Source organism: Lichenostomus cassidix, chromosome Z (genome assembly GCF_008360975.1).
Source record: "Lichenostomus cassidix isolate B80296 chromosome Z, HeHo_3.0, whole genome shotgun sequence".
In the NCBI taxonomy this organism is placed as follows: Eukaryota; Metazoa; Chordata; class Aves; order Passeriformes; family Meliphagidae; genus Lichenostomus; species Lichenostomus cassidix.
This window is the reverse complement of record NC_139511.1, coordinates 30514566-30532767: the sequence shown is the minus strand read 5'-3', so window position 1 is coordinate 30532767 and position 18202 is coordinate 30514566. Positions and strand designations below refer to the sequence as shown.

At 46.0% G+C, this 18202-nt stretch overlaps 1 protein-coding gene across 1 annotated transcript; it reads left to right on the top strand.

Moving 5' to 3' along the window:
• The first annotated feature begins 4602 nt into the window (after positions 1 to 4602).
• Positions 4603 to 17701, top strand: CHRNB3 (cholinergic receptor nicotinic beta 3 subunit). The gene is made up of 6 exons (XM_085042275.1): positions 4603 to 4915; positions 7988 to 8139; positions 9176 to 9220; positions 13545 to 13654; positions 13875 to 14757; positions 16073 to 17701. Exons 1-6 carry the CDS (start codon positions 4873 to 4875, stop codon positions 16205 to 16207), a joined length of 1368 nt encoding a protein of 455 aa, XP_084898401.1. The 5' UTR covers positions 4603 to 4872; the 3' UTR covers positions 16208 to 17701.
• Positions 17702 to 18202: the final 501 nt, after the last annotated feature.

Genomic DNA, 18202 nt, shown 5'->3' with positions numbered 1-18202 from the left:
TGCAGTTAGGAATGAACCAAGTTCCTCTGTCATTCCTGAAGCAGTTGTCTTTAAAACAGATTTTTCTCTCATATCATGCAAAGTCTTGGTCCTTTGCAATATTTTGCTTACCCCTGAAATGTTCCAAGCCTTGCCATCTGAACAGCAAGTCCATGATACTGCAGGTGAAATTTGAGCTGCAAGGGGCATTTATGAAAGCAGAGATGAGCTTGATGAAATGCAAAGACGAGCTGAGAAAATGGCAGAGGTGAGTCAGAGCTTTGTTTACAATTATTAACTCAGAACAAATGAGTTTGAAAATTATTGCATTCAAGGCTAGGTTGTGTCACCAAAATGCAGGAAGTGATCACAGTGCCCCAAGACACTCCTCAATGAGACCTCAGAGTAAAGCTGGGACTGAAAAAGGAAAACAAATATTCTAATGCTGGAGGAGATACACCACGTATTAGAAATATTAATGGTACGCAGTGAAGAGCCTGTGCACCTCCCAAAGACCCGTGTTCCTACACATATCCATTCCCTGCGTAGCACTGCGAGGTTTTTACAGAGCAGTGTGCAGCAGGAAGTTGTGTGGACTCTGCACTGTCAGAAGGCACAGGAACTCAGCCCTGTTTCAAGTCTGTATTTACATTAACGTGGTAGAAACGGGAAGGAGGGCAGGGAGGGGTTCCTCATGGTAGAAAGGTGCCAAGGAAACCAAGGACTGAAACAACTCTTGTCCTGCAAAACCTTGTCCCTGTACTTGCAGAGCCTGGTCACTTCTGAAGCAACTGCCTGGATGCAACTTGAAAGAGACACCAGTTCTGGCAGCCTCCGTCGAGGGTTCCCGCCAGCCCTTTGCGAGCCTGCTGTGCTGAGCGCCGGTTCCTTTGCTGGCACACAAACCCACGATTTCTCATCCGCGAGTTTTCGAAACCACACGTTACAGGGTATCACAAACAGAGCTCCCGCAGCGAGTCTATTACTCAGCGTGCAATACACACGGCAGCCCAGCCGAGTCCGCCCCACCAGCTGCATCCATTCCCTCCCAAATCCGGCCCAGGTTAGCGGGGCTCCGCGGGGCTGCCTGCGCTGCCCGCGTCCTGCCACGGCGGGGAGCTGGGACAGCGGGCACGGCACGGCACGGCAGGAAGGCACGGAGAAGGGGAAAGCACCTTCGCTCCGCGTGAGAGAAGGGGAGGAGGAGAAAGTGGAGGAGAAAAGCGGCGGCTGTGCTGGGGTGGAGATGAGGACGGTGGGACCTGGTGTGGGTCCCGTCTGAAAAGGGCGTGTGGAGGAGGAGGAATGGATTAGAGGGGAAAAGGCAGTCAGGGACAGGCTGAATGGGGTTTGCTTGGTGGGGCCTGTAAACAAGCCAGGAGAAAGAAGGAGAGTGTTTGGGGAGACAGGAAGCTGGAGGAGAGTGGAGAATCTTCAGTATGTATGGACAGATGGATAGTTGGCTCCAAACTGTTCCGTCTGGCACATGGAAGTGGTTGGTGCGGCAAAAATTGCTGGTGAGCTGGCTAAAAACAGGTCTTGCCCAGTGAAGGGGCATGTTTTGAGAAGCTGCTAGTAGGGAGAGGTGTCTGTTGCTGTCCAGAACTGAGATCAGAAAGGACTTGAGAAGTGCCAGGGCAAAGATGAGATTCCAGGACTTCTGCCCTTTCCCATCCCATTTTTGCTCCAGAAACTGTCCCTCACCCCCTAAGGGCTGGTGTTCATCTGCTGTCTTCCTGTGTCATGCCAGGTGAATTCAGTCCTCCCTTGAGAGCTCTGGACAAGCCCTGGCACTCCAGGTGGGCCTTCCTTGGCTCCTGGCATATCATCTGCAGGGATCAAGGAAGCTGACATGGATTTGGGAGGAAGAAGGCACATCCACCTGCGAAGTGTCTCTTGTTCCATAGTGCTGCCTTACCTCTCTTTTCTCCTTCCTGCAGCTGACAAACCTAGAGGTATGTCAAACCTTAGAGGTTTGGCTCTTGGTTTTGGAAACAAAGCCTCAGAGTTCTGGTTCAGAGCATCTCCCATCTATGTCCTTCCTCTTCACCATCCTTCTCACTCTAGTCCAGGTCCCCCAGCCTCTGATTGCCAGCCAGCATGGCCTGCTCTCCCTGGAATCTGTGTTTTCCATGCTCGAATGCATGATGCCATGAGGTAACACGGCTCAGGACTCTCCATCGTAACCTCAGGTTTTGCAGTTGCTCCTAATATTAACCGTGGGCACAAACTGATGGATTTGTGCCTCTAGGTGGATTTATCTTTTTCTTGATGTTTTTGCTGTCTAGAGGATGAGGCTCAGCTGCAGTGTTGCTTGTGCCCAGGCAGTACTTGTCTCTATGCAACCTGGAATTGCAGCCTCATATAAGTTACAAATCCCATGAAATCTGTGGAAAAGCAAAAGCATTTTCTCAACAGAGAATAGCCACTCAAGTACTGCCATAAGCAGAGTTCTGACCAAGAATTAATTTGCTGTCTCGGGGTGGATGCTCCTCATGCTTCATGGCCTGTCTGGAAAAATGGAGTATTCACGCATACCTTGCTTTCCAAAATGTTGCAGTGCATGGCTGAATAAAGACTTGTGAACAGAAAACAATAGGCAAACAGAATTTATTTCTCCAATACCCTCCTCTGGCTGTCAGGTAACTCTGGAAGCCAAAGACCAGGCAAACCTGCTCCTTACCTCTTGTCACAGTCTAGGCAGTGACTGGGGACAATGGTAATGCAACCATACTTCCTATTTCCCTCCAAGCCACTATCACTTAGTAGCAAAAAAGCCTAGCCCTACAGGCAGATAATAAATTAACTCCATTGCCACAAGGCAGCAAGGGGCATTAAAGGCACCAAGGCAGCATTAAAGCCTTGTGAAAAACAAGTTTCTCTCATACTGTCTAACAGACCAATGCCTGAATGCAATCTCAGGCAGTAACTACAGTTAAAGGTGTCAATGGGCAAAAGAGGGCTTGCAATCATGAAGCAAAAATGATGGATGATGCCTGAGGGTGCTGAGTCCTATACAAGACCACAAACACGATTGAAAGCATGGGCTAATCTGCAGAGAACATTTTAAATAAGTAACCTTATGTCAGAAAAATTTGTGTCAGGCAGAATAATTGTGTTTAGTCCCCACTCAACTATACGGCAGACTGTGGAGCTGTCTGCCCACACCATTCCAGCCAAATGACTGCTGTTCTCTTGAAGCCAGCATAAAAAAAGGATCCATACTGTGTACCTCAAGAAGATGTGTGCTTATGCCTGGTCTAGATCTAATAGGAAAACTGAGAAGTGAGAGCCACTGGTGTTGACAGTACACTTGATTGAAGACAGTCTTTTGGTAGTACTCCTGGTTTTGAGTGGCTTTCTGCATCTGAGATGAGGAAAGGTGCAGAAGAAGCCAGCTACTCCTCTAGTCCTGCTGGGTGACACTGGCAGAATTGAGGAACTAGCCAGGGCTCCTGCAGATTTCCTGTGTGTAGTACAGCAGTGGAAAAAGCAAACTCACTGAGTTGCTGCCTGAGAGCTATGGATGAAGTAGGCTGCAACGCCACAGAAGCTTGAATAATTTGATAGGACACTACAAGAATGTTCCTTGAAGCAGCAATGTGACTGTGACTTTGGACCACACTCAAATGGCAACTTTTTCATTACAGGGAGCTGAATAATCTAAGATTACAGCAGCCAGTCATCAATCCTCTGTAATGACCTTAGATAAGGCAAATCTGAATCACAAAACTTATGACTGTACCGAAGTCTGGGCCACTGCAAGAAGTGAATCCAGTGTTGCTGGAAAAATCAGAGGCTTCTGATATAAAAATAAGCAAGTAATTAAATAGCCAGCAAGAACAAATCAAAGCAGGAAGAGTTTTGGTTCTGGGGACAAGCCAAAAGAATTTTGCACACCTCTTTCTTGAACTTGAGAAGTTCAGGGGAAGATGTCCTCTTTGGAGAGGTATGGCAAAGTGACTCTCACTTGAGAAGAAAAGATTCTGATATCCTTTGGCAGAGGAGTGACAGGGGGATGGGGAAAGAGAAACCTGCATCCCTTTTGATTCTCACTATTTCTTATGGTTTCTGAAAGGGGTTTTGTCTGAGGTGCTGCTGGGGAAGACTGACAGAGGACTGACTACAGAAGAACTGGCTAAATAATCCTCACTCTCACTGCTAAACATAAGACCCCAGGGCAACATTCTCTGTTAAACTGTGCAAGTGGATTGTACTGTGCAGGCATTTCTGTGCTGCTGTCTGTGATATTTTGTGTATGAGCGATGAGATATAAATTTAGAAATCAGCATAGTTTCCCCACCTATCTCTTACTGTTTTTTTTCCTTTGTTTTTTTTTTTTTTCCCCCCCAAATCCATTTTGTAGCTCTAAAACAGCAAATGTAGTATGAAAAATGAATAAACTAAGTTAGGTCTGTAGGGAGTCTTCCTCTATTATTAGACCAACCAACACAGCTGGAGCAAATAGATAATCTTTGAGGCATCTGATTTATCTTTAGGTCTGAACTGCAGCCCGGTTTTTTATTTTCCTGAGCTGTAATTAGCAGTATAATGAAAGAGATGTCTCCTCCTCAGAAGACTTTCTTCTCTTATACTCCTCAACGGCAGTGGTTATAGCCACCCAAATACTGCCACAAAGATCAGTCAGAGTTTAGGACCCAGAGCCCTGTTTAAGGCTTACGGGATGTGACAGCTGACTGAAAATCAATGAAGTGTGACTTACCAAGCGTCATAATGAGGGCAAGATAAGGCTAGAAAGGTGCTGCCTTGCCTTGCAGACTCAACTGTCTGCCTTGATTTTTAACTAGATTGTTTTAGTCTCCTACAAAGATGAGACCAATTTGCTTATGAAAACAGAAGATCAGATTTAAAGGAAAAGCCACGGTGGTGCCCATGCTTTGCCTAGTGCTCTTCACGCTGTGTCTGAGTCACTCAGGTAGGTGTGATTTCTTCTTCTTCTTCCAAGTTGAGCTGCAGGTGTTAAAGATTTTTTTTTTCTGCTGGCTGGTTAGCAGCTTCTTTCTGGGATATGGTGAATGCTGGCTTCCCTTGATCCTCCTCTAAACACTGTGGGAATAGCAGAGGAGGTGCTGCCTTTGTATTGCAACCACAGTCAGTTTGACAACTAGATTTTAATAACTGGGGAGGAAGGACGTATTTGCTGGTTAGAAATTAAAAAAAAATCTCAAGCTCGACTTTTGCTGCCAGAGAGAATTAAGGGAGAATTTCCAACACCAAGAGGAAAACTGAATGCTTCAGGCACACTGATGAAAGGCAAAGTATCTTGTCTGTACTTCTTGGCGTGTTTTGCATGTTTGTTAACAGGCTTTCTGCCCTAGAACTCCTGTTCTGCACCCATGGGGAGCTGCTATTTGCACAGGTCATGGAGAGACACAGAAACCTGGGGGAGGGGGGAGATGGCAGACAGTGCTTGGGCACTTGAATGCATGTTAACCTGCCAAGGAGCTCCCCTGCTTTTGCCTTCTCAGTGCACCATATGGTAAATTCAGGGATGTATCTGTCCCTAAGGCTGCTTCTCTGTTTTATTCAGAGACAGAGCCACTTTGTGAAACTCAGTGTTTTCTCCTTGGCTTTATCTAGCTTAATCATAAGGTGGGCCTTAGTCAAAGTAACTGTTAGTCTATTTTCCCACATGATATTTTTTATTTCTCGTTAATAACTCCTGCTTTTAAACTGCCTTTGTGCAAGCACTGAGGCTGTCTTATAAAGGCAGCAATCCTCTTTCTTCTGTCATTCGTCGTGAAACACCTCAAATCTTTTTCACTCTTTTTTGTGGCTTCCTCAGCAGATGAAATTCAACACATCCAACCCCAAACCCAGCTTTACCTGTCTTCTATACGTGCTTGGAGCATTAGGTACCTGAACTTTACATGAGATGGGGGCTGTGAAATGGAGCCATTTTCCTGTGAGAGAGTTCATCCACACCCACGGACACACAGGGTGTGTGGCTGTATGCATGTGTGCAGGATTTGACACTAAAATAAAAACAGAGCACTGCATTCTGGCATTAAGACAGAGCTGGTTTTGATCCTGCATATTTTGGGGTTATGGATTTTCTGTTAAATTTCCTGTTTTAAGCAACCATACACCCCTATGAACCTCCTAAAGGGAAAGCAAAAGGCCTAGGAGATTGGGTCTCTGCAATGACTCTCATATGTCAGAGGGCTGGACCTCTGAGGTTGTGGATAATGAGGAGGGGAGAAATGTGTTCATTCTCTTCCTTTGGTTGCAGATGCAATACTTGCCTGCCATATTTGGGCAGCCAATCTAGTTTCTTAGGACAGACCCCAGACTCTGTCCTTCATTTGCTGTGGTGGAGTTAGGGTCAGCTCTGGCATAAGAAAAAGCTCTGGAACAAGCAGAAGGGTAATTTGTGGAAATAGCAGAGCTCAAGGGCTTGTGACAAAGTGACAAGACACAGTGTGGCCACAGGACCTTCTATAAACTGCACTGACAGCTTCAGGAGCCATCCCTAGCTGTGGGAAGGAGCAGGTGGAAATGAGTGTGAAAGCTCCCTCTGACCAGCCAGCTTCTACCTGCCCAGGGCTTGGTAACCCCATCACAACTGCACTCCTGACACAGAGGTCAAACACAGCTTGTGCTAGAACATCTGACAGTAAAGTTGTTATCCTGTGAGTGGCAAGCATTAGGTTTCAAAGTTTATAGCTCCTCAAAGAGGAACAGTATCTTGCTGTGGCTGGAAGTGGGGAATGATCGTGTTGCTTGGACCTTGTGCTATCCTGAGAGGATCCAGGCAGGATTAAAGAGGGATTTTGTCCCATGGAAACCGTTATGAGAGCAGATTTTTGCTTTCAGCAGTCCTTCAGCTGTGTTGCTTGCTGCCAAGTCTAGCCCTGCCCACAGGCTCAAATAGACCCTGTCAAGGTAGAGGAGGCTGCACAGCCTCTCTTGCCCAGGAGATGGGCTGTGGCTGCTGGGCAAGAGGACATGGGCAAACACAGTGGTCTGTGGTCACATCCTTTCCTCCATGTAGGGGCAGAGCACTGCCCTCTGCCTCTGGTTTTCTCTCTGGGGGGGCTGCTGGGCTTGAATGCCTTTTCCCCTCTCCATGTGGCACAGGCACCCTGCTTGGGGCTGCCTTAACTTTGATCTTTGCTGCACAGGGTGTGTGAGCACATTGACTGTGCCCTCCTGCCAGGGATCTCCTGCCAGCAGATCCTGGCACCATCCCTGGGCCGTGACCCTCTGACTGACCTGACCCCTCCTGCACCTAATGCTTGGCAATCCAGGCACAGATGTTCTACTTACCCTGGGGCAGGCAGGGCACAAGCTGGGCCTTGGACAGTGTCCTGTGAGGTCCCCTTGGGCTGCTGACACAGCAATATTAACTGTGACCTCTGCTGTGTGGGGCCAATCCTTTTTCCTCCATGGTGGCTTTGAAGAGAGGTAAAAGCCTTCTCACCCTTGGGTGCTGTGTGTGTGCACAAGGGAAGATCATGGAGGTCATGTCAGAACTTCAACATCACAGGGAGTGGGGCTGAAGGTTGGGAAAGGATAGAGGGTCTGAACTGCCCTTCCTCCTTTGTGGTAGCAAGGAGAAGGGGCAGCATGATGTCAGTGATTGTGGGAGTCACAAGTCTTGCAGGTACAGACCATCATGGCTTTGGGCTTGCCTGGCAGATCTAGCCCTGACAGCATCATCCAGCTTGTACTGCTGCCAGATGAGCTCCTTTTGCTTCGGCAAAAATGCCATAGGAAACATAAACCTGGTACAAAGTCATCACTGCTCTGGTCTGATGATTCTTTTTGTATGTGAGTTGGGATTGGGCTATCTTGCCTTTCCTTTCACTTGCCCTGGTTGTGGTGAGGGTCCATGCATCCGAATTCCTGCAGATTTTGCTATGCAAGACAAGACCTGCCCAGAGGTGAATTTTTCTCACATCATTGCTCTGCCTCATTTCTTCAGGTTGTGGCATTCTCCATGTCTGCTTTCTGGCATGTCTCCCCTCTGTGTTGCTCTTTCCAGATGTGAATGCCTTCAGTTCAATTGCTGAAAATGAGGATGCTCTCCTCAAGCACCTATTTGAAGGCTACCAGAAATGGGTCCGCCCTGTGGAAAACTCCAATGACACCATCAAGGTCCTTTTTGGGTTAAAGATATCACAGCTTGTGGATGTGGTAAGTGTTATATTAGGCTCAGTAAAACACTCCTTCTTTTATAGACAGTTGTGCCTCCACCTGGGAGGGATGATAATGTGATTAGCATTTGCCTCCTGAAGCAAGAAATGCACAGTGATGGCTGGGCAGCAAAACGCAAGTGTGATATGGTGCTGGTGATATGATCTTCTGCCCCATGCCCCAGCATGGACTGTAGGACATATTTGTTTGGAAGAAAATCTGCAAGTCCTTTCTGCCCTGCTGTTCTCAGGGAATAAGGACTCAGTTCTATCAGGTTTTAATCAAACAACCCATGCCAGACAGTCGTTGACATCTATGTTTGCAATTTAATGACAAGACAGCTACAGGAGAGGCCTGAAGAAGGTCAAGAGCTGGTTGGACATAATTCACTCTAAGCAAGCTCATATTGAAGCCAAAGGTAGTTCAAGTCTTAGCCCAGCTGATCACTCAGATAAAACTCTAGCGGCAAACAGATAATCCTGTGCTTCTGCCCATGTGGAAATTTTCCCTTCTCTTTCCACTGCAATGCACAGTGGAATTTGCACAATGCCCAGAGGTACCCACAAGAGTGTACTCCTTACATTCCCCAGCCTCTGGCAATGTCCCCTTGTGCTGTGGAAGGCACACTCTAATTCTGTGCTTTATTTACATGTTCAGGACAATGTTTAAATTTGTATCATCTCAAACTCACTCCAGGCTGAGCATTGCAGGGAGATGAGCCATCCTGTGGGACCACAACCATGTGTGAACCTGACACTGCTTGCTGGCTGAGCCCTGCTGCATCCTGAGTCTTTGGCATATGATCCCTTTGAGCTTCTGTGAAATGCCAGGCCTCAGTTTTCCAGCCTCAGAGGCTACCAGTGATAGCAGGGACAGTGCTTAAAAAGTCAGTTCATTTCCTTCAACAGTGACTGAAGAGCTCAGAGCTGTGGGGTAACAGGACCATAGAGATCTCCTTATCTTGGCACAGGAGGCATAGGGTCTGTCCTGATGGCTGCTTTGGTATTGAAATTCTCTCTACCTTGTGTTTCCCTAGGATGAGAAGAATCAGCTGATGACAACCAACGTGTGGCTGAAACAGGTAAATTAGACTGCATTACACCTCCCTTTTCCCCATGTGGAGCTGCTGAACTGAGTAGCCATCCTAGTCTGCTGCCCACTGTGCCATCCATCCCATTTCATGATGCTGAGTGGCCAGACAAAAGCCACACCAAGTTACCTAACCTGAAATTTTTACTTCACTCTTCTCACTTCAGCAAATGTATGAAGGGACAGAAGGGCAGGCCTTTGGGACATAAGGTACCCTCTTCTCCTGAGGTGCACCCCAGCTGGATGCTCGAGCCAGCTGTATTTCAGGGAAGCGACACCCTTGGTACTGCAGTGGCTATCCCTGGGATGCTGTGTGTGCCCTGAGGGACTATCCTGTCTCATACTTAGAGGTCACACAAGTACTGTCTCCCTTGCCTGAGCTAGGAGTGGTGCCTTGGATAGATTTCTTCATTCCTCAGCATATGTAAAGAGAAAGAAAAGGCCAGCATGTTACACAAACACTGCAGACCTTTTCCCATTAAAAGCAGTAGCAAATGAATCAGATCTCTCTAACATAATTGCTTCTGGAACTAACAATGATTTATACAAATGTGGGAACTGTAGAACTTGAACTGTTAGGTCTCCTTTCTTCTTCTTCACTCCTGAAGAACACTGTTTTTGTTTTAGGTTACATTGTACCAGTTTATTGACCTTGTGACAATTATTTTAAGTCCCTAAGCCATGTGAGTATCTGTAAAGATGTGAGCTGATCCCAGGCAGAAGACAAAAAAAACAAACCGTACTTGAAATAGTGCCATGGGAAATGGTTCCTGGGGCTTGCTGGGCTGGTGCACAAGAGATGTGACTCAGTTTTTGTCTCAGTCTGGGTTCTGTAGTGCTGCAGTGAGTGTGAGCTTCTGGGTGGAGCAAGACCCTTAAAATGCATGTGGATGTTGTGTGCAGAGACAGTCTCTCTCTTGAAGAGGAAAAAGTTCAGACTTCCCGTCGCTGTGGGGAAGACAGGAATTTCCCCTTTTGAAGGAGAAATTTCTCTCTGATCCAAACACAGCTCCTGGGACCCTGTCCTGAAATATCTGCAGTATGATATTTTCCCTGTCTTCAGCTTCAATTGTAGAGCCCATTTTGTACACAAGGTCATGTCTTCACTTCCTTACTTCAAGTATTCACTTGGGCAGACAGTGGAACCCTTCTGTAAATATCACATGTCTGTGCTCATCCTTCCTCTCCCCATTCCCACACACTCTCCTTGCAGGCTGTAGCACCTGCCCTCATCTGCAGGTCCAAGCCCTGTGCACTGTAGACACACTGTTTTCTCTCCAAGCCTTGGGCTCTGTGCTCAGATTTTGGTCAGGGCAGCTCCTCAGGGCAACTCAACCCTGGGCTCTCAGGAGCTGTTACCCTTTCAAATACCCCTTCTCCATCTGATGGGCTGAGAACATCAAGGCCCAAGGAAATGCAAAGGGAGCAGAAAATGAGACACAAGCTCTGATTTTCACACATGTAAGTGCCCTCAGGAGCTCAGGCTGAGCACTAGATACCTGTGGCCTGACCCAGCTGTCCTGCTTCAGAAGTCATGCGTTCATGTAGCCCCAGCTACCTCAGCATTTCTTCATAAGAGAGATGCTTCAGTCCTCTCATCATCTTGGTTACCCTCTGCTGGACCTGCTCCAGGACCTTCCTGTCTCCTATGTCCTGAGGAGCCCAGAACTGGACACAGCACTCCAGATGTGCCTCACTGGAGCACAGCAGAAGGACAGGATCACCTCCCTAGACCTGCTGGCAATGCTCTTCCTACCCCCCAGGATCCCATTGGCCTTCTTGGCCCCCAGGACACACTGCTGGCTCATGGACAGCTTGTTGTCCACCAGGACCCCAGGTCCTTCTCCCCAGAGCTGCTTTCCAGCAGATCACTTCCAGCCTGTGCTGCTGCCTGGGGTAGTTTCTCCTCAGGTGCAGGATCCTGCACTGGCCTTTGTTGAATTTCAGAGGGTTTTGCTCTGCTGATTCCTCCAGCCTCTTAAGGCCTTTCTGAAGGGCTGCACAGCCCTCTGGAGAATCAGCGACTCCTATCAGGACTCTTCACTGTCATTGGTGACCTTGCTGAGGAGGCATCTGCCCCTTCATCCAAGTCACTGGTGAACAAGTTAAACAATACTGGGCCCAGTATGGAACCTTGGAGGACACCACTAGTGACAGGCCTCCAACTAGACCCTGTGCCTCTGATTACAAACCTTTTGGGATCTGTCCTTCTGCCAGGTTTTAATCCTCCTCACTTTCCACTCATTGAGTCCAAAGGTCCTCAGTTTGCCTGTGAGTATGTTGGGCAAGACAGTGTTAAAATCCTTGCTGAAGTCAAGGTAGACAGCATCCACTGCTCTCCCCTCATCCATCCAGGCATTTGTTTCATAAAGTGCAATCAGGTTGGTCAAGCATGATTTACTTTTAGTGAATCCATGCTGACTACTCCTGATCACCTTCATAATTTCTCTGCAAGAGTCTTTTCTTGGATGAGCAAAGCCTAAATACAAGCATTTTTCTTTATATTTTTTGGTAACTTCAAACATCCTGATGCTCAAGATGGTGGGACTTGCTAAACAAGCAGGCTGACACACAAGGTTCAGAGGAGCCTTTAGTGGTTGCTGAGAAAGAGTCTGGATTTGGGCAAGCTATGGGTCTACAAGGAAGGGTCGAGAATTTGGTTCCAGTGTTTTTTGTTCCACTAGTGGTGGGTTAAACTCTTCCATGACAGCACAGAGATGGGAATCTGGCAGAACTGGAGGAAGGAGAGAGTGATTGCAGCAATTGCAAGCAAGCAAGCAATTGCAAGCAAGGATTGCAGCAATTGCAAGCTGTCTGGAGCAGCTTGGAAGAAAGGGAGAAGAGAGGAAAGAGCCTTACGCATCTGCTGCTACAGTTTGTGTCAGCATAGCCCACAGCGAGATTCCTGTTTTAAACTGCTCATCTTCGAAGTCTACACACAACCTATTTTCTGCTCTAGTAAGAAGACACACAGCCATTTGCCTTGTAGACACAAAAGAGCACTTTAGCTGGGAGAGAAATCAATGCAGGGCAGGGGGAAAGTGAAGAGTATTGCAGATGGAACAAATAACCCAGGCCAAGGGGTGCTCCAATTCAATCCAGAGGGGTGATTCTATCCCCAGGAGGCTCACAGGATATTTGCTGCTCCTGTGTTAGTGGAGGCTAAAAGCTTACTGTGTTGGTTGCTGTGTTGGTTGCCACTCAGCCCTGACTATCTCCTTGCATGATGTATGTTTCCAGCATAAGCCCCCTGTTACAGGAAGCATCCAGGACATATGTGAGACTGTGACCACTTAACAGCCTAGGCTGCTGGAGACATCTGTTAGGAGTCCATCCTCAGGGAAATGTTAACACTAGAAGTGGTGTTCTCTGTCCCTGATGCTGGGGCTATGAGCAACAATGACCTCTCTTCTCTCCTCACACCTGAACAATAACAATTGTCTGTAGGTATAGCTGTGAAAAGTGCATGGAATAAAAAAAGTAAGAAGAGAACAATATGGAGAATTATTAGAGAATATTGCTTTTTTGGTTCATCCTTAAGTCATGGAGGAAATTGCCCAGTAAAAGCTGAGACCTCCAGATCCCTGGAGATCTCTTAGTGTTGCAGCTTAATGGAAACTGGTTTATCTTCCACTTCTTGGTATTGACCACAGCCTACATCTCTTGCATCACGTTGCTGCTATTTCTGTGCACAAAGAACATCCTCATCAATAATGCACAAGGATCAGAGAGCTGAGTTTATATTACTTTTCTCTGGAAATCTGCAGGTTGCTGGAGCAACTTTGTTATTATCAACCAATCTGAAAAACCAAAAAAAGGAGAGAAAAAATATTCTAGAGTTCAGCACGGTGAAAATGGACAGGATTCCTCCTGCTTTTGTAACCAAACGCTTTGCAATAGCATCATATTATTTTTCCTGCAATAGTCGGCAGATCCTTCTGATGAAAGAACAATTCTTTTTTTTGCAAGGACAGTGTGTGGATATTAAGTGTTGTATTCCATTTGCTGAAAAAGGCCATGTCTCTACTGAAAAGTGAATTAAGGCCACATCTCTCTCATTTGAGTACTAGTACCCACACCACCTGGCTTTTCCATGGGGTCAGGGCCAGCCAAAACCAGCTTGGGCTTGTTTTCAGAGGGAAGGAAAGCTGCTGCACTAAAAAGAAGTTGCTCCTTCCTTCTAGACTACTCTCTAGTAGGTGGGCTGTGCTGGGTGGTGAATGAAGTGAGAGTCAAGTGCTCTCCAGGCTCTGCCTGCTGTGAGGAAAGAGGCTGCTGCATATGAATGGGCAGTGGACTCTGCTGTTTTGTTACAGGAATGGATGGACCACAAGCTCTCCTGGAATCCAGATGAATACGGTGGGATCACCGCTATCCGGGTCCCCTCTGAGTCTCTGTGGCTTCCTGACATTGTTTTGTTTGAAAAGTGAGTAGCATGGCTCCTTGTGCTGGGCTTAGGCCAGAGCTTGGGCAAGGCGTGTCAGCTACTGTGAGGCTTGTGTGTGCTGTTAGAAGGCTGCTTCTTTAGGCAGTGTGAATGTTGTGCACCTTGTGCTTGAGTTAAGGGATAGAAAGCAGAGATGAGATGGGGTAGGACTGGGACATAGTCCTGAACTTGGTACTGTTTCTTCCTGTCCAACTCCCAGTGCTGACGGACGTTTTGAGGGATCCCTGATGACCAAAGCCATAGTGAAGTACAATGGAGTGGTGACCTGGACACCACCAGCCAGTTATAAGAGCTCCTGCACAATGGATGTGACCTTCTTCCCCTTCGACAGGCAGAACTGCTCCATGAAGTTTGGGTCGTGGACGTATGATGGCAATATGGTGGACTTGATTTTAGTGGATGAAAATGTAGACAGGAAAGACTTCTTTGATAATGGGGAGTGGGAGATCTTAAACGCCAAAGGTATGAAAGGCAACAGGAAGGATGGGCTGTACTCTTACCCATTTGTCACTTACTCCTTTGTGTTGAGACGCCTTCCATTGTTTTACACACTTTTCTTAATAATCCCTTGCCTGGGACTTTCCTTTCTAACTGTCCTGGTGTTTTACCTACCTTCAGATGAAGGAGAAAAGCTTTCATTGTCGACATCAGTTCTAGTCTCCCTCACTGTTTTCCTTTTAGTGATTGAGGAGATAATCCCTTCTTCTTCCAAAGTCATCCCTCTGATTGGTGAGTATCTGCTCTTCATCATGATTTTTGTGACCCTCTCTATCATCGTGACTGTGTTTGTTATCAATGTCCACCACCGATCCTCAGCAACTTACCATCCCATGGCTCCCTGGGTTAAAAGGCTCTTTCTCCAGAAGTTGCCTCGGCTGCTCTGCATGAAGGGCCACGTAGATCGCTATTCCTTCTCAGAGACTGAAGAAAAGGGAACCACCTTGAAATCAAAGTTTCTGGGGAAGCAGAAATACAAGCAAGCAAAAGATGGAGAAAAAGTTGTTATTGCCTTTCTAGAAAAGGCAGCTGACTCCATTCGGTACATTTCCAGGCACGTTAAAAAGGAGCATTTCATCAGACAGGTAGGTGGAGGGAGGGCAAGGAGAGAATCACATTTTCCTTGACAGCAATGGCTTCCAAGCACTTTCCTCTACTGCATGCCCATTGCTTCCCTTTGGCTCTTCCTCCTGCTCTCCTCTGAGATATATTCTTCCTCAGACCTTGATAAATAATATGCTTTTTGAGACAACACATACCTTCAAGGGGAAGTGTATTGTGCTGCGAGAGTCCCTGCTCTTCACAGATGCAGGAGACTACAGCAGCCTCTCCTGGAGGAATTCCTGGTTTGGGATTATTTGAATAACCTTGTCCTGTGTAAGTTTGGGATACACATGGATCTGGAAGTCTCTAAAGTATCATATGCTCTGAAAATGTATCCTTCACACTTACAGGCAGGCTCTGTGGTGTTTGCCAGGTGTCAGTCCTGGCCTCCCAGCATGTGCTGTGCACTGCATACCTGCTCTGTTTTGAATGGAGGTCTTCTAGATTTTCACTAACACCTGTTTAGATTAGCTTCCAGCTGTTGTCCTTCACCTCTCAATGATCCTCCTGGCTTTTAAAATGGCAAATTACTGTGTGTGAAAGCGATGCATCTCGTGCAAGGGTAGGACAGCAGAGCAATGCAGTTAGCGGCATTTGAAAAGAAAAACCTTCTGTTAGCACTCTCCTAGCAAGAGCTAGGGCTTTGTTCAAACTATGCTGAGAGTAATTCAGCAGAAAAAAGCACAGTAAATCTAACATGTAGTATGTGAACACATATTGCTCCTGACTGAAACCTTCTGTTTGAAGCTGAAATAATTTTAATAAAAAGGTCTGTTGAATCACCTTAATAAATAGCACTTCTGTGTGCGCACAGTTGTGGCAGTACTTCAAAATTTCCCTCCTGAATGTATCCAATCTGAATCAACAAATCACTTAAGCAAGCACAAGTAAATTGAACCACTTGTACTGGAATCAATTCCTGTGTCCAAGGACTGTGCCAGAGCCTCATGCCGGCACTTAGAGGGAAATGTATTTCTGTAAAAAGAAATCCAGTTCACTATAAAGCCATCTTCAAGGATAAGTCTGTAAACTTTCATATATGCACTTAGCTAAAAGTTTTTGCACAGGCTGAAGAAGTCTCATCACCATGTGCACAGAACTATGGAATTGTTTTGGCGTTTTGAGTGATTTGCAGCTATGAATGCTGAAAAGGCAATCCCTGTCAGTTTTAGGCTAGCGCATACTACAAACATCTAATTTTAAAACCAGATTTGGGGCGCTGAAATATATGTAGCAATATCAACAAAGTACTGGCCTTGTTACTGTTTATGTTTATCCTCCCTCTGTCCTTCCCAGGTTGTACAAGACTGGAAATTTGTGGCTCAAGTCCTGGATCGGATCTTCCTGTGGTTGTTTCTGGTGGTGTCAGTGACGGGTTCAGTTCTCATCTTTACCCCTGCATTACGGATGTGGTTGAACAACACTTTGTAGAAAGTGCTCCCACAGTAACATACAAGTACAACACCAAGGGATGGGGGTGCCTTGGAGCTTGGTCTCTGTTTTACAAGAGGGGAAGCAGCAGCAAGAATGAGGGAAGGTGATGGTAACAGTGGACATTGACTGGTGCTTTCAATCTTCATGTAACTCCACCAGTACAGATTTTGTTGAAATTGGAGGAGAGCTTGCAGCACAGCCAAATCCTAAACTAAACATGTTGCACAATGAGGTTTTAATTATTTTATTGTTAGCTTGGTTACATTACTATAAAAGCCAAGATTATTAGTTAAAATTTGAAATAGAAAGTCTTGCACAATGATTAGAGTTAGAAGGCAGAGATGCCAGTTAAAATGCTACATTACAAAAGAATGTAGGAACACAAATGTGTACTAGGTTTATCTGTGTTTCCAAGAAAAAAACCACAAAATCTCTACAGGCTGCTTTATGCATGTGTCAGAACTGGCAATTGCATAGCATGTGCATCAGAAAAAGTATGAATTCTGCACCTCAGAAAAAGTATAAATTCTTCTTAGATGGGATGCTCAAATCTTTGACTCTCTAGCCTCACCTTGCTGCAGGATCAGCTTGACAGTGGCAGAACCTATCGCTCTGCCCACCTGCTGCCAGCCTTTCTGGCATGCACACTTTGTCTCTCACCTCAGCCATCAGGAAGCTCCAAGGTGTTGCCACTTTTCAGTACTATTTGCACTTTTTTTTGCTGCTCTGTAATGTACCAGAAGCCTGATGAAGTGGAGGGTTTTCCCCATGCCCCACATTTAGAAACTATTATTCCTTCACCTGCTTGATCACAAGACACATAGAAGATCACCTATTATATTGCATGGAAGAAGGTGGCTGTGCTACTCCATAAGGCAACAGTGATATTCCTGAAGTGCTCAGTTGGAGGGGAGCTACAGACATTGCCTTTGGCAAGTGAAACTTGTGGTTGCTGCAGGAGTGAGGTTTCTCTTGAGGGCTATGTGGTGGGCTGGTCACCAGGAAGATACATTTTTGGGTGTTGGCTTGTCCATATTTCCCAGGCAATTCAGAATTTCATTCCTTTGATTCATTTATTAGGGGATCCTTTTGCATGATTAGAAATAGCTCTTGAATTGTTAAATAAGTGAGCTGTGACACAAACCCAGGTGAAACTCTTGAACACAGGAATGAAGCTCTCACCACTTTTGCTGGGGCAGTGTTTTCCAACATAGTGTGCTTTAGAAAATCCCATTCAGAACTTGTAAATGTTTTCAGGGTTAGCAAGGGATTTGGAGACCCAATTTTTGACAATCTAAATAGGTGTTTAAGTTTTAGCTAGCCTTGAAACTGTCTCCCTAGGGATGGAGGTTAGAAAGTATTGAAATACATAGAGGTGTTCTTGTGCTTGGATTGTGCATACTCGCCAGACCTCTGTGCATTAATGTAATCCCTTCTTTTTGTGTCAACACAGAAACTTCTGTTCACTTGTGCAACTATTATTAATAAAGATGTATTCAGTAAATGATTCCTGGGGTGTCCATACACTAGACTTTGTTGTTGATTTGTTGTCATCAAAGCCAAATTGTAGCCCATTTTATACATTCTGTTTCAAATCTATTCAGAGGGGTTGTCACATTCTTGGAAAGTCTTCCTAACTTTTCAGCTCTGTATGTGAGTTAGAGCAAGAAGCATTCAGATCTGGTTATTATATTGCAGGAACCTGGAACAAACCCATTTAGTTTAGCATATGCAGAGAGATGTCTTAGCATAAGATACTGGCATAAATCTCATACACATTGACCATCCTACCAGCTGCTCCTCTCTTCTAGCATAAAGTGAATTTGTTCCCCTGGATAGTACTATGAAATATCTGTAGAAAAAGGATAAGGAAACTCTTCTTTCCAGTATTTCTTGAGCTCCAGTAGTGATAGGTATTCCCTGTGAGCATTGCTGCCAGGAGGCTGCTTGTTAGCCATGACAGATGACATCCTCCTCTCCTGGGCAAATGCC